At 55.7% G+C, this 19,234-nt stretch overlaps 1 protein-coding gene across 1 annotated transcript; it reads right to left on the reverse strand.

The window, feature by feature from the left end:
* Window positions 1-2,613: 2,613 nt before the first annotated feature.
* On the reverse strand, window positions 2,614-7,581 carry CDKN1A (cyclin dependent kinase inhibitor 1A). Its single transcript, XM_027697706.1, has 3 exons — window positions 7,545-7,581; window positions 4,716-5,129; window positions 2,614-3,972 (listed from the first exon to the last, which is right to left on the reverse strand). The coding sequence occupies exons 2-3, from the start codon at window positions 5,119-5,121 to the stop codon at window positions 3,923-3,925; spliced, it is 456 nt and encodes a 151-aa protein (XP_027553507.1). The 5' UTR covers window positions 5,122-5,129; window positions 7,545-7,581; the 3' UTR covers window positions 2,614-3,922.
* Between the last annotated feature and the right edge of the window lie 11,653 nt (window positions 7,582-19,234).

Here is a 19,234-nt window from a genome sequence, read left to right on the forward strand (position 1 = left end):
CTCTCTTCTGTTCCTTAAGGTGATGCGCGAACTACCCCCAGGGCAGCAGAACTTACCCTTCCCACGTGCAGAGAGGGATCCTCAGTTTTGGGGCACACGAGGCAGTGGGGCCCCCCGGGCCAGGGGAGGTGCTGGTCCCACAGCACCCCGTGCCTGAGCTCTCATTTTTCTTGCTCAAGGCGCTTTCCGTTCTGGGGTGACACTCAACTGCCGGTGCTCACACGTTTCCTGTTTGCTGCGTTGCAAGTGGGGTGTGGGAAGGACCCATCCAGAGGGTCCCCTCAAACCCCTCAGATCCCAAAGCAGCTCTGCAGAGGCGTTGGGAACTGCAGCAGAAATCCCCACCCTTTGCTTGTCTGCAATGGTCCAGGGCAGGGGAAAAACAGCAGGGAAACAGCAAATGTTATTTTAAGGCTCCAAATAACCCAAAAGACAGGACTGTCTATAACCCACAGATCACAACATCCTACCAACGACAGAACAACCTGCAAGTCCCCCCTGTGGAGGCTCTTGGGTCCCAGTGTTTGGAGATCTCACCTGCTGTGCTGCTCTTTGATGCTTTTTTCCAAGGCTCCTGCCTGAATTATTAACTTGGCTTTAAACCCAGCACTAAACCCAGCACTAAACCCACTAAACCCACTAAACCCACTAAACTCAGCCCGTGGGCTGCATGTGCTCTGGGTCACAAAGGGAAGGGGGGATTTGGTGGGTCATGGGCATTTTTGCTCCACTTTAACTGCAAAATGGGAAGAGAACTCAGGCAAGGGGAAACACAAACTATTATCTTTAGGTCATAAATAGAATTAACATCCCCTGGCTCAGGACTTAGGGGGTGGAAGCCAATGCCCTGAGTAACTCTGCCCATCTCAGTGGGTTAAATCCCTCACTGGGAACCAGCCCCATCCCACCTTCCCAGACACATCCTGCTCATTTGCAGTTTGACCTAAAGAAGCAGCAGCCAGCTCAGCTCCCTCTGCTCCATCAGGGCATTTATGGGTCAGCTGAGGGCTCAGCTGGTTCTTCTCCACACCCTGAGCAAAGCTGGTGCTGGTTACCCCACCCTGAAGCATCCCCACGGCCAGGCTGGGGGGCTCAGTTTGCAAAACCCTCCTCTGAGCTGTTTGTCCCCACATCTCACAACCCCCGGCGCTGTTTGATGGTTGAGTTTTTGCTTTGCTCTCCCCAAGGAGGCTTTTGAGGGGAAACCCCTAAATATCCCTAAGCAAGCTTGGTTTGTGCCCTCTTGCCCCAGCAAGGCTCTGACGTGTTTCCAGTGGCAGAGCTGTGCCAAGGTCAGCACCAGCCACGGGAGGGTAAGATCCAGGAGGGAGGGTAAGATGCAGGAGGGAGGGTACAATCCAACCCTGATGAGATGCTCGGCAGGTCTCAGAGAAAAGGGATTCAATATAGTAGGGAAAGGAGGGGAAGCACCTGACCATCCTCCTGTGTGAGTTTGAACTCCAACATCCCTGCTCTGTGCTGAGGCCAGGCTGGGATGAGAGCAGCAAAACACAACCTGGGCTGAAAGAGGGAGAATTCCATCTGTTCCTCAGCTGCTAAAGCCCATTTTGTGACCCAGAGCTGAGGACACACAGTCCTGGAGTGTCCCAGGGACTCGAAGCTCAAGCCTCAGTGCCCAGTTCCCTCTAGCATGGCAGGGCCAGACCGTGGCTGTCCCTGCAAACAGGGACAAGGGGCTTTTCACTGGTTTATTTCTCATTTCCTCATCGCCAGCTCTCCTGGCAAACGGGAGGTGACAGCAGAGGGGAGCAGTTGGCAGCAGCCAAGGGGGCTGGAAGGGCTGACGTAAGGGGAAAGATTACAGGGGCTAAATCTGTAGGGTTTGACTCAGCAGCAGCTCAAAGGCTGCGTGATTGTGCCCCACAGGCACGGCCAGGGACATGGGCTTGCGTGGGTGTCACCCCACACTCTGGGGACAGGCAGGTGCTGAGCAATGACACGAGGTTGTTACCATCAAAACTTTAATTTCATCTGGACCCTCTGCAAAGCAGGTCACTTGTCATATTAACCAGAACCTGAGTCTGCATCCAGGTCTTGCTCAGTCCTCGGAGGAAGCAGCTGGTGCTGGAGGTTCCCCTGAGTCCCAGGGGATCTCAGTCCCACCTGGGACTTGCTGCCACACGTTTCCATCAGTGGTGACACCACGTGTGTCCCCATCCCACAGTGTGGGCCACCCACTTTACCCACCCAGCACCACAGGAGGAAGGGATGGGACCAGCCTGCCCATGGCTAATGGCCACTTATCCCCCAGGACAGTGCACTGGGGGTTAGGAGGAGTGGGGTCACAGTGGGAAAGGGGGAACAATGTGGATAAGAGGAATCACCTTCACACAGGGGCCTGCAGTGGGATCCCACTCAGTGGCTTCTGCTGAGGACATGGTGGCAGCACCAGACCCCATCCTAAGGCAATGGGGTTAAAAAACTTGCCATAAGCCCTGTGCTTATCCCTCTCAGCCCTCACAACAGCAGCTCTCAGCTCAGGGCTGCACCCCAGAGGAAACCCCAGCCTCCAGAACCATGCAGGGACCCAGAGCACCTTCCTCCCCACAGCCAGGCCCTGCTCCCAAATATTCCCATTAATCCAGACACCAATTCCCTTACACAAGGCAAGTGTTTATTGAAAGTTAACTTTTATAGACAAACATGAATCGCCCATTTCCCCACGTACACTTAATAGTATTATTTTTAACATAAATAAACATTTAGTGCTGGGAGCTTGGCAGCTCCACCAACAGCAAAGTGCATCGTGGTGCAAGGTGGGAGGTCAACCCCATCCCTTTCCTTCCTGGGACCATCTTGCACCAGTTTCCAGAGTCCAAATCCAGCAGAGGAGGAGATGAACCCCATGAAAGTGCTGAGATCTGACAGTGTAGAGTCCTTCAGGAGCAGGGACTCATCCTTCAGTGCTGGGACTGAGCAGCCTTTGCTCCAGGCCATCCCAGAGGTGACCAAAGTCCTTCTCTGCAGAGCCAGGTGAGGGTCCTCTCCCCCCAGCCACAAAGGAGAAAAAGTCCAGGAAAACAAGCTACAATTCCTATTTTAGCATCCCCAGAGGAGCCCAACAGAGCCAGAGCAGGGGCCCCCCAGCCTGGTGTCAGTGTTGGAGGAGGCAGGAATGTGAGGGCAAACAGTACCACTCAAGCCAACAACAAGGTAAGAAAGTGGGATTTTGGGCCAGTACAGCACAGGGGATCCCAAAGCCTCCCAGGCAGTGTTGGGCCCCCAACTGCTGTTCCAAGCTGGGGGCCTCCAGTGGGTTTGTCACCTCCTGCCAGTGACAGCACCGGTGAGTCACCCCAAGGAAGGGCTGCCCAGGGAGCAGCTTCCTCTCCCAAGCAGCCGTAGGAAGGAGCAGCCTCCGGGTCACTCATGGACAAGTGCTTGGCACTGCTGGGTCCATCCTGCTGGGACAGAGGGCCACCCCCACGTGCCAGCAGCCGGGGTGTCCTCAGGGCCAGGCTGTCTCAGGGCTCCTCAACCCACATCAGTGGCTTCTTCTTAAAGATATCTGGTGCCACCAGGTGGTTGGGACACAAGTGTCCCCCAGGGCCAGCCCTCAGGCAGGGGACAGCAGGACGGTGCAGGGATGATGCTTGGCCCCACCACCACAGGGCAGAGGGCACTTCTCCCCAGGCAGGGCAGTGCCTCAGTCCCACCAGGCCCATCTCAGTCCTCCTCCACCCCCAGGGTGGGGCTCCAACCCTCACCGGGGGCTCCTCCTCTACATTGCACACAGTGAGGGTCCCTCAGGACCCCAGAGCTACTCATAAATAGGGAACTACAGACTCTACATTGCTTCATACAGAACAGCTTACACAGCACAGGGTGGGGGGAAGCCACAGACCCCCCGTGCTCGGCAGCATCAGCAGCTGTCCCCCATGGCAGAGGAGCCACCAACGTGTCACGGCTTGGGCTTGGCAGGGACGATCCTCCTCTTGGCACTGTAGAAGTCTGGAGGGCAGAAGGAAAGGGTTGGGAAGTGCCTCCAGCCTGCTGGGAGCAGTGGGGCAGGAAGAGGAAGGTGTCCCCAGCGAGGCACCCCAAAATCAGCCAAGGGTTCCATCCCAGAGCTCCCCCACCCAGAGCTCCCGGGGAGAAGAGCCTGCATGTCTCCACCATCTCTTTTGTTTGGTCTCACCTGTGTTTCCACCCCAAGTCCTGACCTTAGAGGGCAGAAATTTCTTAGGAAGAAATTTTTTACAGTGAGGATGGTGAGGCCCTGGCAGGGGTCGCCCAGAGAAGCTGTGGCTGCCCCATCCCTGGAAGTGTCCAAGGCCAGGTTGGACAGGGCTTGGAGCAACCTGGGCTAGTGGGAGGTGTCCCTGCCCATGAGAGGGGGGGTTGGAACTAGATGATCTTTAAGGTCCATTCCAACCCGTTAATGTTCTGTGATTGGGTCTGGCCATAGGAACTGAAAGTGATGAACCATTTTGGGGCATCTTCACCTACAAAACCCACAAGCCCAATGGAATTCCCCTGCCTAACCCCCAGCAACCAAAAAGCACTCAGCTGGTGGCCTTTTTCCCCTTAGAAGGTGGGCTCTGCTCACCCAAGGGAGATCCATGGAAGGTGGTCTCCTCCCCATGCCCTGGAGCCAGGGAGGGCTCTGGCACCCAAGTCCCCTCTGTCTGTCCCTACCATGACACCAATGCCACCGAGCACCCACGGAGTGACACCAAGCCCCCAGCACTCACCTTTGATGGTGGTCTGCCCACGTTTCAAGCCCTGTGGGGAACCAGCCTTGTAAACCTCCGAGCTCTGCTGAGACTCCTCGGGGCGAATCCTGCCAACACAGTCCCTGGAGGGGACCTTGCGGACCAAGGAGCTCCTGCTGTCACTGCTGATGACAGCCCTGACCAGGCTGTGGGACCCCTGGGGCGGCTGCTCAGCCAGGAAGATCCTCTCCCACTTGAATGGTCCTTCCAAGGGAGTCTCCGTCTCAAAGTCGAAGTTCCAGCGCTGCTGAGCTTCTTCCAGTTGCTGCCTCAGCTTGTCCTCGAAGTCATTCTGGAGCTGGTCGTGGTCCACGGGGCCAAAGAGGTTCCTGCACACTTTGCTGCTGCAGGGTGTCTGCCCAGCCCTGCTGTGGGACAGGGGCATCGTGGCAGCTGGGGGGAAACCAGAGAGAGTTACCGGGTGTCAGGAAAGCCAGGAGCAAACTCAAGGGCAGCATGTTGGCTACCAGAGCAAAGCACACAGTAGCCAAGGTGGGACAAGCTGGGCTGGGCTCTGCAGTGAGCCAGCCCAGAGGGGACTGACACCCGCCAGCTTCATCCAGACTTTGACTTTTGGGATTTTAGTGGCATCTCAGGCAGAGGTTTGAGCATGGCTGAGGTCACACACAGCCCAGGGAGATGCAGAAGGATGGGGAAGGTGCAGATGTCGACATTCCCCGTCCTTCCTCCAGCAGGGAAAGCCCTGCCAGGGCAGAGCATCCGGCACCTGGATGCTGCCACAGGCTCCATCCACAACCCCACAGCATTCCCACTTACACACAGCCACAAGGCAAGTTGGCACACGGGCAAGTGAAGCAACAGGATGTTTTCCTGGCCAGTTTCTTCATCTCAGGAACCCAGACCCAGTGGTAAGGAAACCTTTAAGCAACTGCAAGAACATGCCACAGGCTTGACCACTGTGCTAACCACCCTCCTTATCTGCAGGGAGCTGTTGAGTAACCAGAGACAAGACCTTGTTTGTTTTTTTTCAAATCGGTGCCAAAAGCCTTGACCTTCACAGTAATTGGCAAAGCCTTTCCTTCCGAGCAGTCCTTCCTCTGACACATGTGTGGGGATAATGGATCCCTCACACCACCCACGTTTATGAGGAACCTCAATATGGGATCAGAATTGTCGAGGTGAAAAAAGACCTCCCAGATCATCGAGTCCAACTGATAAGACAAGCAACGCTCTGGGATTTGACAGCTTTCCAAGCTAAGGGTTGCCCCTGCTGGGACAGCCACACTCATTAAAATTGTTTAAGAAAAGAAAGATTCACGGAAATAAAATCCCTGCAAGACAGCTCTGACTGCCCAGCCAGCCTAGGACCCCCAAAGCCAGACCATGAAAGACCCCCCCAGACCTTCACTCACACCCTCAAACTTCCACAAGGATGGGGTTCTCAGTCTCCTGCAGGGAGGATTTCTCCCTAAATTCAGCACCTGCAGCCCCTCTGGATCACCTGTGCCACATTTATTTTCCAGATTTCTGGAAGTGGTCAAGGAACGACTGGACATGGCATCAATGCTCTGGTTTAGTTCACAAGGTGGTCTTCAGTCAAAAGCTGGACTCGATCTTGGAGATCTTTTCCAACCTAAATGATTCCACGATTCCATTACCAGGCAGGTTGTGCCAGTGGGCAGCTGAAGAGCCTCCAGCCCGGGGGCTGGGGGGGCCACACTCAGACTCAGCATCCCAGAGTAAAAATAGCAATCCAGCTTCCCTATCTCCTGGCAGTCTGAGCACACAAACAGGATGACCTCACTGCGAGGCAAGTCCCAGCATGTCCAGGCAAGCCCTGGCAGGTAGTGGGCGGGGGGGGACGTGTTCCCACACCCTGACCAGACCCCCCTCAGCCCTCGCCGCCTGCGTCAGGCGCCGATGTCCCGATCCTCAGGCCAACGACACGGTCCAGGTGCCACCCCGGAGCCTGGAGATAAAACCTCCGCCCTGACTCACGGCTGCAGATTTGCCAAAGCCACCAACGAGGAAAGGACCGGGGCCGGGCCATCGTCCCCTCCCTCGGGGCTGGCGCTGCTTCCAGCGACCTCTGCCCAGTGAGAGCTTTCGAGGCTCCCCGTACCCGGCTGGGGAACCCCAAGATTTGGGCAAGGAAGCGGCAGGTGCTCGGCTGCGTTAGAGCCTCACCCGGCCGGGCTGGGCACCCCCGGGGACACGCGCACACACACCGCTGGGGTCCACAGGCACCTGCGACAGCCGGGACCAGTCACACCAGTCCGGGGAAGGCCGGGGGGGGCAGGAGGGGCTGGGAGGACCCGCATCCGGGGACCGGGGGATGACTCCAGTGAGCCCGCGCAGAGAACGGCCGGCTCACGACACCGATGGGGCCGGGGCGGGGCTGACACGGGGGCGTCACGGAGGGGGGGCTGACACGCGGGTGGCCGGTCCCCGCGGGACGGCGGCCACGGAGGATGCTCGGCGGCGGAACCGCGCCCCGCACCGCACCACGCCCCGCACCGCGCCCCGCTCCGCCGCCACCGGGGGGCGAGCGCGGCCCGGCCCCGGCGGCCCCGCGCCCGCCCGGGGGGCTCCGGGGGCTCCCGGGGATCCGCACCGACACCCCCGGCACCGGCCCCGGGCGCGGCCCCGCTCCCTCCCCGCGGCCCCGGGCGGAGCCGCCCCCGCTGCGGCGCTTCCCCCGCTCCGGGCACCGGCGGCTCCCCGGGCAAACCGGCGCTTCCCCGGAGGAACCGGCTCCTCCCTCCCCGGCCAGCGAAGGGCCGGAGCCACCAGGACAGGGTGGGGGGGGCGACTGGAAGCCACCGGGACCGGCATCGCCGCACTCACCGTCAGGTCCCGCCGCGCTCCCGGTGCCCGTCGCCTCTCGCCGCCTTTATAGCGGAGAGCCGGGGCGGGGCCAGCCCGCCGCTCCCCGCGTCGCCAGGGATTTCCCTCCCGTCCCCGCCCCGCCCCGGGGACCGCTCGTGTGTACCCATAAACCACGTACCCCGTATGTGATCCCCCCCCTACCGCCGCCGTCCCGGTGCCCGGTGCCGGGAATGCGCGCGGTGCCAGCGGGAGCGGGACGGGACGGGACCCCGGGCACAGGGAGAGGGGACCTCCCCTTCTAGGGGGTGCGGGGACCTGGTATTAGGGGCTACAGGGACCCCCGCGTTAGGAGATCCAGCGACCCCCTTCCTTGGGGGGTGCAGGGACATCCTTACAGTAGGAGATGGAGAGACACCACCACCCCCCTTCATGGGATGTGGGGAATCCCTTCCTAGGGGTTTGCGGGGACCCCCCAGTTAGCACATACAGGGACCTCCTTCCTAGGGGGTTGCCGGGATCCCCCCCCCTCAGGGAATACTGGGATCCCCCCTTTAGGAAATACAAGAACGTTGGGGAGGCTCAGGGACAACCCCCAGTAGGGAATGGAAGGACCCCCCTATCAGGGGATGTAGGGACCCCGTTCCTAGGGGGTTGCAAGGATCCCCTCATCAGGGGATACAGGGACACTCCTGTTAGGAGATACAGTGACCCCCTTCCTAGAGGGGAGTCAGGGGACAGAGAGACCCCCCCATCAGGGATGCAGGGGGATAGGGAATACAGGATAGAGGATACAGGGATCCCTCAGCAATGGATACAGGGGTGCCCCATCCCAGCTGGGAAACGCAGGGGTTTAGCTGGCTGGAGGGGGGGTCCCATCCCACCCAGGCTGTCCCACCCACCGGGTCACTGTGGGAAGGGGGATAATGGATTAAGGAAGGGACAGCTCAGCCCCTCGGGGTGCCCACCTCAGAGCCGTGCCAGGATGATGCTGCCCTGGTCCCCAGGTGCTGCCCAACCCGTCCTGGGCCACCCTTGGCCCCTCCAGAGGGATTTTCTCCCCTGGGTCTGGCTCTGTTCCACCAGCTGGACCCCCAGCACCCACTGCGGCCGGAGGAAAGTGTTTGGGGAAGGATCTGCTGCTCTGAGTCCTGCAGGCTCCGGGGCAGGGATGAGGAGGAGGAACAAGTCCATGCATGTCCTGCAGGAACCAGTGGCGAGGATTTGGGGGGATCTGTGGCTTAGGTGGAAAGTGCATCCAAGTCCACAGGCAGGAAAGGTGTGAAACCAGGGCAGCTTCTGCTGGGGCCAGAGGGCACCTGCCCCTGTGCCTGGTTTTTGGTCCATCCATGCCCTGTGGCAGGATAAATTATGCCCTTGGATTTAGCCCACCCAGTGCATGGGGGCCATATCCTGCAGCCCCCTCCCAGCCCAGCACACGCTGCCCAGACACTGAGGCATCACGGCCTGGGCACATGGGGACAAACACAACCTGCTGCTGTGGGCACAAGAAGGTGACAGCACACTTCCAAGCGACAAAAGACCATGTTAAAGTGATCCCTTGGGAATGCCAGACCTCCTCGAAGGCCCCTGGAGCCGGCGGGTGCTGGGGTGCTGAGCAGGACCCTCAGTGTGGAAACCACTTGTGCTTGTCCCAGCTGAACCAGCAGCTTCCCACTGGCTGGAGCAGCTGGAGAATATGTTTGGGCATGTTTGTCTGGAGGCTGCCACACAGTGCAAGAGGGTTTTGACATCACTAGTCCCCACTCTGTGGTGCTGGGCCAGGCCAAGTTTCTGGGATTTGGGTGGGTGGTGGCTGCTCAGCACCTTGGCTGCCTCCTGACAGGCACAGCGGGATGGGCAGGAAAGGTGGGATGGGCAGGAAAGGTGAAAGGAGAATATAAAGTGTCTTAAATTAATACCACACACCGCAGAAAATCCATCCTGGAAAGCTGCGGTCTGGACCCAAACACTCCCAAATTCATCCTGTCTTTCCACTTGTAACATGCAGGGACAGGAGGGGGCAAGCTGGGACAGGGAAGCTGTCGCTGGTTTTTCCACCCGGGAATGATTTCTGCTGCTGGCTGCAGTGAGCAGCTTTCAGAGCTGCACTGCAGAGGGTGGACGTGGTGCTGTGTGGTAGCAGATCATCTCCTTGCCAAGCTCCAGCTCTGCTCCAGCTGCAGGTGTGGGTTTGCTCCCTCTGGATGTGAGGGATGTGATGGATCCCAATTCAGCACCGGGGCAGCACAGCCTCCAGCTGGGGCTCTGGGATGAAGCAGCATTTACCAGAGGATGCTCCCTGCTTAAACCACCTCTTTTGTTTTTCCCATAAAAGTCTCCCAAGTAGACAGAAGGGAATCAGAGGGGAATGGGAACATCCAACCAGCAGCTTTTTAAAGTGGCAGAGGAAGGAGCTTGTGCAACCTGGAGCAGCTCTGTAGCTGCTGATGCAAGAGTGAAGGATTCAAAAAGTGAAGTGACAGTGAGATAACCGACCAGCCTGGCTGCTGAGAACATCCCAGTTCCACCAGGGATCCATCCCAGGGCTAAGCCAGCCAGAAAGTCAATCAGACATAGATTTTCCCTTTGGAAAGTGACTCCATAATTCTCTCAGTGATTTTTTGGTGGGGTGGGGATCTGCTCCCTGTGCCCTGGGATGGGGGGAGCAGGTTTCTGGCTGTCGCCAGCTCCGCTCTCGCTTCCCTTGCTCTGGGAACTGGGGAGGTCTGGCTGCACAGCAGAGTCAGAGGAGACCTCAGCCAAGTGGGTTATTGGAAATGGGAAGTGGGGAGAGGGATGGCGTCAGGGTCTGGGTCAGGGAGTCCATGGGCACATCTGCAGTGGCATCACCAGAGAAAAAGGGGGAGGGGGGGCGGGAAGTGTGATTAAGAAAGAAGGTGGTACAGGAACTTTAAGAAAATCCCAAAGGTGACTCATGTTCAGTCCCATAACAAGAACGAGGAGGGGGAAGGCAGAGACAGGGAGCTGGGGACCAGGATCAGTGCCGAGGGCTGATGGGGTATTTCCTCCTCAGCATTTATAGCCACCCTGTGGGATCTGTCACGTCCCCTGTGCCCCTCCCTGAGGGGTCCCAAACCCCCACCCTGGAGGGTGTGATCGTGGGACAATCAGTCTTTATATTTCCTTGAACAGCTCATCCTAATGCCTGGAAGCAAGAGGAACGTATTAAATACCTGCACATTTCAAAGGAACCTCCTTCCCAGCATCAGGGGTACCCAAATACTGAGTGGCGGCCACTGCCTTGGCCATGGAGCCTTTGGAGTGTTTCATCCCCAGGGGATCTCCCCAGGTGGGTTCTGCAGACACTGAAGGGAGTGGAAGTCTCTGAAGACATGGATGCAAACACATTACTCACGGCAGGAGGGTGACTCAGCCCATCCTCAGCCCGGCACAGCCGGGGATCCATCAGAGAACATGCTGGGGCACATCACTTCTGACTGCCAGCCTCACCCCCTGCCCGTGTCCCCCTCTGACATGGGCAGCAGAACCCCCAAAAGCCAAGGGGATGTGGGTGGGAGCTCCAGCGTGGAGCAGGGAGTGGTTTGAATTGAGTGAAGGAGTCAGGCTTTGAATGCTCCAGGCTTGGATGGGATGAAAAACGGGGAAATGCGGCTTTGTGGAGCCACATTTGGTGGGAATCACACATTGAGGTCCAACCCATGCTCATAACAACTCTTTTAAATGCACATCAGTACCTACATCTAGGGATTTTAGATGGTTTTGAGATTTAGTGGTCAAAGGTGTATGTGAAGTAGGGTTTTTTGGGAGGGGGGAATATAATATTCCTGTTACATCAACCAGCATAGAGGGAAAAACAGCAAAGAGTCGGGCAGATGAGCATCCCTCAGGTCTTTTGGGATGGAGTTGGCAGAGATCAGGGCACACACTTATTTTTCAAGGTGGGATAAACATAAACTCTGCAAAACCCTGAATTTCTGCCCAGGGAAACAACCTGAGAATGGGGGGAACTAACACAGCATCTCCATCCCAGCACAGAGAGTGGGACGAGCCCTCGGGGTTGGGGCTCAGTCCTACAAAACACACCAACCTACACCCCAAAGGTCCAACCAGGGCTGTGTCCCCCCCCTCTATGGGGCACTGGGGTGACTTTTTTTTCCTCCTCAAACAGCTTTTACTCGCCAGAACACCCCGGGCAGGTGTTCTGAGCTGGGACAGCAGATCGACAGGGGCTCTCTGGAGGCGTAGGAGGCTCTGCTGGGACAAAGTCCTGAGTATTCCAGCAATAAAAACCCTCTTCAGCAACATTCAAATCACCAAGAATTTTTTTTGTGCATGTGTTTTTTTTTATTATCTCTACTAACAAGCTTTTTTCTTTTAAGTGGGAAACGTGAAGGCTCTTAATGAAAGCCTCACGCTCCAGCAGAAATCTAAATGAACCCAGTGTTCGGCTGGAGGGCGTTTATATCCCAGCGAAGCCTGTTTTCCCATCAGCTCTTTGAAGTGCCCAATTAAGTGATTTTATACTAATAGGATTTTCCCAGGAAAGAAAGACAAGAATGACAAAACGCTGAATGCTTGATTAACTCTGCCCCTAAAAGAACTCGGATCGTGTTAATTGACTGTTTCCCTGCCATATCCAGCCCTTGTTTGCCCCATTTATGAAGGCATTTTGATGAGACACCGGACCCAGCAGAGTGGAAATACAGTCCCACCAGGCACAAATGGGGGATGAGACAGTGCCTAAAACAAGGCCTTTGCTTACTGGAAATATTCCTGGATGTGGGAGCCGGGCTATGAATCGGTCGCTTCATTCGGCCCCTCACTCGTTTTCATCCAAGATTGTTTTTAGCCCCATTCAGAGTCATTAACGTAATTGCTTCACTGACTTTCCATGAGCAGCTTGGAAGCTTTGTGGGGTTTTTTTGCTGGCAGCAAAGGCCTCATTGTTCGGAGCATGGCTGGAGTACCTGGCTCCGAACCCCGCGCCCGTCTGCCCCTTTATTCACTTGCTGCTTCACCTCATTGCCCACGGCCCCGGCGCAGGACGGGGCAGACCCCTGGCACCACGGAGCGGGCACGGACACCCCGCTGGGAACGGGGCCGAGAGGCTCCAGCCTCCTGCAAAGCTTCCTGCAGGGAAGAAGGTCCATCCAGAACGTCCACACAGGGGGTTGTTCTGCAGCCAGCAATCCCCTACAGGCATCGCAGCGAGAGCAGGGGGAGGACAGGGACTGCTCCGGGAACACCAAGATCTTCCACAGCAGGATTCACCCCGTGGGTGGGAATAAGGAAGGGGAGCATGGGGTGGGATTGCTCCCATCCATGTGGCTCCTGGAGTCCCCAGCCCTCAGCAGCTCTTGGTGCAGCCAGGCCCATGGAATCTTCTTCCCATGTGTGGCACAGTGCTGCCGACGAGGGATTTGTTGCTCCCCAAGCCATGGGATGGTTTGAAATCCATCAGGAGCTCGATCTGGCCCCTCACAGCTCTGTGTGAGAAGGAGGCAACAGTGGGAGCTGCTGACTAAACACTTGCTCACGATGTCACCTCTAAAACAGCCCTGATGTGGTGGAGCACCCTCTGCTCAGAGCACTCAGACAGGAGAGTGCAAGGCAAGTCCCTCCACTCCCACTCCAAAGTATTTTGATGATACCAAAATGGTCTGTCCCACACAAAGCTGTGCTCTGGGAGGCGCCTGCTGGCCCACTCGCCCATCCCGCTGGCTCACTGTGTGTCACCATCTCCTGGGATCTCCCTGTCCATGTCATGCATTTTGGGAATGCCGCCATTCCAGGTGAGGGTGGGCACAGGGTCATGATTCACTTCTCCCCTGTGCTCGGGGGCGAGGGGAAGGGGTGGGCGTGGGGAGAGGGAGGGAAGGGGAAGAGCCGGGGGCAGATCAGCCCTGATCATGCCTGATCATGCCGTGTAGGAGGGCAGGACTCGGTCCATGGACAGACAGACAGGTGGACAGACCCCTGTCTTGCACAGTGACTCGTGCTGGTGCACAGGCTGGTGTGGAGCAGAGGGAATGGGAGGGGACAGCTGACATGGCAATAAACCCATGGGTAGTGATATGAGAGCCACCACCTTGACGCCAGGGTAAGGGTCGATTGCACTTTCCCTTCTCTGTGCAGAGCAGGATTTCCGGGAGCGGGGATGAAGCAGCAGCTCTCACCCCACACCGAGCCCCCGCCTGGCCCTGAGCTGGACAGTGGGGATGAACATGCTCCACACACTCTGGTGGAGCTCTGCCCAGGTCCACCAAACAGGGATCAAGGTCGGGGAGTTCCAGGTGCCAAAATAAAACCTTTTTCTTTCGGTTTCAGCCGCCCTCGCTGGTTTCTGGGCCTCGCCTTTGGAAAGGAAAGTCACTGGGACTTGGAGCTGTTCTCAGCAGTGTCACAGAGGATGGGAAGAGGTTTAAAATGTCCTGTACTTCACCCACCAGCAGTGGTGCTGCACCAGAGCCCTTCCCACCTCTGTAACAAACCTGGGCTTTGCAGAACACCAAAAAGTTTATAGATGATGAACTGTAAATCCACAAAGGGAGCAGGAGGGAGACAAAGAGGGAGAAGGAGGTTGTGAAACTGGGGACTGTCCCTCTGTGCTGGGCACTGCTAAGTCACCTCGAATCCTGGGTTCAGTTCTGGACTCCTCATGACAGGAAAGACATCGAGGGGCTGGAGTGTGTCCAGAGATGAGAACAGAGCTGGGGAAGAGTCTGGAGCACCAGGAGCAGCTCAGGGAGCTGGGGGGGCTCAGCCTGGAGAAAAGGAGACTCCTTCTCACTCTCTGCAACTCCCTGACAGGAGGGTGGAGCTGGGTGGGGGTTGGGCTCTGCTCCCAGGGAACAAGGGACAGACAGGACAAGAGGAAATGGCCTCAAGCTGTGCCAGGGAAATTCAGGTTGGATGTGGGGGAAAATTTATTCCCCAAAAGGGTGGTCAGGCACTGGAATAGGCTGTCCAGTGCAGTGCTGGAGTCACCATCCTTGGAAATGTTAGAAAAGTGTGGATGTGGCACTTGGGGACACGGGTTAGTGGTGAACACGGCAATGGGGGAATGGCTGCACTTGAACTTAAGAGGGCTTTTCCAACTTAAATGACTCCATGATTCTAAGAAACTTGAAACCCTAAAAACATGCCTATAGGTCAAAAAATACCCCCCGGGTCCCTGCCAAATGTCCCCTGCGCAGGGGAACTCCTGAGTCCAGTTCTGGTGAACTTTCATCCACGAGTTTCCGAGCGGCACGTGTCAGCCAGGCAGCTGAGGGACAACTTGGCAGGAGCTGCAGTGACACACCTGGAGCCAGCCTATCTCCCCAGCTGGGGCAGCCTCCTCCCACAAAGTTTATAGTACAAGTGCATGAAAAGCTGATCAATCCAGCAGCAGGAAGGCGCGGCCCCAGTGCAGGCAGAGCAAAACCACCACTGTTAGCCAGAAATACATGGAGCCCTCACAGCACCTTCCAGTGCCTGAAGGGCTACAGAGAATGGGGAGGGGGATTCTTCATCCAGAACTGGAGGGAAAGAACAAGGGGGAATGGCTTCCCACTGCCAGAGGGCAGCGTTAGGTGTGATATTGGGAGGAATGTCCCCTGTAAGGGTGGGGAGGCCCTGGCACAGGTTGTCCAGAGAAGCTGTGGCTGCCACCCTGGAAGTGTTCAAGGCCAGGCTGGATGAAGCTCTGGGCAACCTGGGCTAGTGGAAGGGCTGTGGAATGAGATGAGCTTTAAGGTCCCTTCCAATGCAAACCAGTCTGGGATTTTACGAAACAGTGACTGCAAACACTGACGTTGAGCTGTCAGTCAGTGGGGAAGGCCGGGCAGCGCTGGGTCTTCCTGATGAATATTATTGAATATTCATGTTCTAAGCAGCCTCTGCCCACAGGGAGATAATGCCTGTCTCACAGCTGGCAGGGGTGATTTTCCCAAGTGACACCCAGGGTGACACAGTGCCCCACCCTGATACCACTGCCCCACCCTGATAGCACGGAGGGCTGGGGCTGCCCAGGGCCTGTCACACCACGTCCTCCTTGTTTTGGGGGTGGTGCCATCAGCCCATCACAGCCTGTCAGTGTCTGTGTTGTCCAGCAAATGCCTAGGGACAACAATCTGACTGTAGCAGGATGAATCCTCTGGTAGTCAGGGAGTAATACCATTGTAATCAGTGACAGAATCTATCTGGGAAGGACACACACTTCCCTTTCCTGGCTGGGATCACTCCCACAGAAAATCTTACTTAGAGGACCGAGCACAAACACCACCCGACTCGATGTGAAGATTTGTTCAACTCCCAAGTTATGTCAGACACTAAATTATTAAATAATAGCCGGATGAATCACTTGGGAACGAACATAGCGTTCCTCTTGCATCGTCTACTTTATATTTGTCTGGATCTCATGTTTATTTTAGTCTCCAACAGTGTTTGTTTGAAGGGCACTAACAGAGGGAACTTGTGGCTGTGCCCTAGTGAAGTTGCAGAAATGAAAGAGCCACCCCAGACAGTGACTGTTTCTAGGAAGCCAGAACACTCCTCACACAGAGGGGATGCGGCTTCAGCTCCGGCAGCCGCTGCACCGGCTGACTGTGAATGCTGCCAAAGCGAAAATTGGCTTTATTTTGCCTCTCCTTGGCAGGTTGAGGTGTGAAATGGGAGCCAGCTGCATTCCAGCACCAGGGAAATGCAGACCTGCCCCTTTACAGCCCTGTGCCAGCACCTCATGTGTGGGAGCTAAGGTCGAACCGGAGCGACTGGAATTGCACTCCTGCCCTTCGGCCTTCTGTTTGCAAAAGGGGTTGATGCCCCGGTTTTTTCAGTGTTTTTCCTTTTCCAGCCAAGAGACTCTGCACTACAACAGCACCAGAGCAGGGGGATTCATGGTGGGGACTGCAGCTCAGGTTTTGGGTGGTATTTCTGGTGTAGGATTTGAATGTGGGTACAGGACAGGGATTAAATCCAGCAGAAACTGGAAAGTGTCAAATGTTCAGACACTCTGAGGATCTTTATGTCAGGAGACATTGGGGCATCTCAAGGTGATGAGATAATGGCAGATGAAAGTAAAACTAGAAGCTGAAAAGAGGTGATAACAGCAGAAAAAGGCTGCAGAACCGCTCAGGCACTGGTCACGTCCAGAGGTGGGTTCTGCTGGCAGGTTCCCACGGAAGCACGAAGAAGTTCAGAGATAAGAACCTGTAACCTGCTCCAGGCTGGTGCAGAACATCCACAGGCACTGTGTGGTTCTCTCTGATCTCCTCTGACTTCAAACAAAAGAAAATGCAAAGGCAGAGAAAGGATGAAACACAAGGATCTTCGATCAGTAATGTATTTTAGTTCCTGGTATGGCTGGAGGACAAGAAGAGCAGAGCTCCACAACCAGGTTGGGTTTGGAGGAAGAGTGGGGGATAACACAGCACACCTGTTTGTCCAAGAAAAAAATAAAAGCTGCTGCATTTGGCTCTGGACTTCTGAAGTTCTTTTCTGCTCTTTTAGCAAGGAGGCAAATCAGTTTAATAGAGGAGAAAGCAGAAATTGCCAGGCTCCCCCCCTAAACTGGGCTTTGGCTGCAACTCTTCCCAAGGCTCAATTTTGACATTAGCACTGAATATGATTACACTGGCTTCCTTCAGCTTTCTGAAGAGGGTCACTTGTAGCCCAAAACCTGGTGAATTTGAGTGGAACAGACAAAAACTAATGCTGCAAATACTTAACTTTGTTTTTCAAGGAAATTCTTTACCTTGCTTTTCTAACTGTCTGTCAGCATTGCTTTTCTCCAGTTTCCTGTCACAACTACCACGTGGATGTGGACATGTCATCCTGCACATTGAACTGCAGCAGCTCCCCAGAGTAGCTGAAATACAGGTTTTTTTAACCAAAAGCACTGTCATTGCTGGGGAGGGTCACAACTTCTCACCCAAACACGACCCCGCCCAAAGGTCAGTGGAACAAATCGAAACAAACCCAGGAACATCCTTAACCTCTCCCTTTTCTAAGTGCAAGGCACATTCTTAACATGATCTTCTGTCATAAATAAGGAGCAGCATGGACATAAAAAGAAAAAAACAAGATCCTTTTCTTCGCAAACCCATTTGCACACAATGATCTCCCCGGGGACGGTGTGAGAAAAGAACCTCTGGGATGTGCTCAGGCACTGCTGAGGAGCCTGAGAGAACTCAGGATTAACCCCAGGATGCTCCTGCCTGAAGCAGGGACAGCTAAACCTCTCCTCTAATTAGAAACACAGCTGAGATCACTGTCAACACCATGAAATAGGACACTGAGACAACCTGGAAGGTGTCAGGCAGCAGTGAGTGACCCATCACCCCTGGGGTCTTCGGAGCAGGGCTGTGGCTGAGGATGGGACGCTGCCAAGGAGCCTTGGAGAGTGTCCCTCTGTCCTCTCCTGGCCAGGACACACTGCTTGGTGGCTCTTCCTGGTTTCAGAATCTCTGGGGAGAGGCAAGGGATGTCCCTGGTCTTACAACACCAACACTTCCTTGTACATTTAATTTCAGAGTATTAAACACAAGCCACAAGGCTCTACCTGTAAATCACTCCCAGGCTGGTCACTCCCTCACAGAAAGGAATGGGAAGCCTGAAATCCAGGAATATGTTGCTGCATAAAAAAACAACTCTTGCTAATTACACCCTGGGGGAAGGGCTGATCAGTCAGCATTTATACATATTTATGTATTTCCCATCTTTCTCTAGAACCTACCTACTTTGTTTCCCTTCAATCCCCCCCCATTACATAAAACCATCACAGTACTGATCAAAGAGGCAACTTCCTTATTCAGCTGAGGAGCAAAATAGTCAGAAAACTGAAGCTGAAATACTTCCAGTTCCGCAGACTCTGTTGGGTATGAAAACCACAACCTGCTTCCCCGCTGGCACTTCAGATTTCTCTCCCTGCAGCAGCTGAAACAACTGAAGGCTCCCTGTCCCCCCACGTAACCACAGGAGGAACAGCCATGAGACACCACAAGCTGTGACCCTTCCACACATCAGACACTGCCAGAAGCACGTAGGGAAAGGGAACAGCGCTGTGCATGCCCCTGGGCAGCGCCAGCACAGTCGGGATGTGGCACTTGGGGAGCAAACGCGGCCCAGCCCCGGCGCGGAGGAGCCGCCCGGGCCGGGCCCGCCCTGACCTCTGCCGGGGGCCCGCGGCAGTGCACGGCCCGGTCCGGCTCCACCCGCTGCTCCCTCACCCTCCTCGGTGAAACAGGGTCCTCCTCATGGAAAAGAGGGTCAGGGAAGAGCCAGGGAACCTGCCTCCGACTTCCCAGCTCACCTACATTTCAGTGACACACCGCAGCACACAGCTTTAACTGCTCAGGAGAATCACTCGTTTAGGTTAGAAAAGACCTTTAAGATCAAGCCCAACCACAAGTAGTACTGAGCAATTAAAAAATAAATCAATCCAGACACTGAACTCAGCAGCCAAGGGGGCAGCACCAGCAGGTCCTTCCCTTATAGCTTCACCATCACCTTGTCCTTGCCTGGACAGCATCAGACTGTTCAGTGTGAGAGATTTAATCTAAACCACACAACTGAACCAATGGAGCACATCTTCTCTTGGATACAGGACCAAGGGAGCAGGGCAGTGTGGGACATCCACTTGCTCTCCAGTCGTGCCACAGTTTTACAGGGAGTCAATCTTCATGCAAAGCTCTGGTTTCTAGACCAGCAATTCCCAAACTGAGAAAGGAAGAACACCTTCAATG

This window comes from Neopelma chrysocephalum, unplaced genomic scaffold (assembly GCF_003984885.1).
Source record: "Neopelma chrysocephalum unplaced genomic scaffold, ASM398488v2 Primary Assembly neopelma1_122, whole genome shotgun sequence".
Taxonomy (NCBI): domain Eukaryota; kingdom Metazoa; phylum Chordata; class Aves; order Passeriformes; family Pipridae; genus Neopelma; species Neopelma chrysocephalum.

Excerpts from the sequence above, each read along its gene's own strand:
- CDKN1A (XM_027697706.1), bottom strand. The coding sequence starts at position 5,121 with ATGCCCCTGTCCCACAGCAGGGCTGGGCAGACACCCTGCAGCAGCAAA. Across the intron at positions 3,973-4,715 it reads TGGGCAGACCACCATCAAAG|ACTTCTACAGTGCCAAGAGG; the intron begins GTGAGTGCTGGG and ends TCTGCCCTCCAG.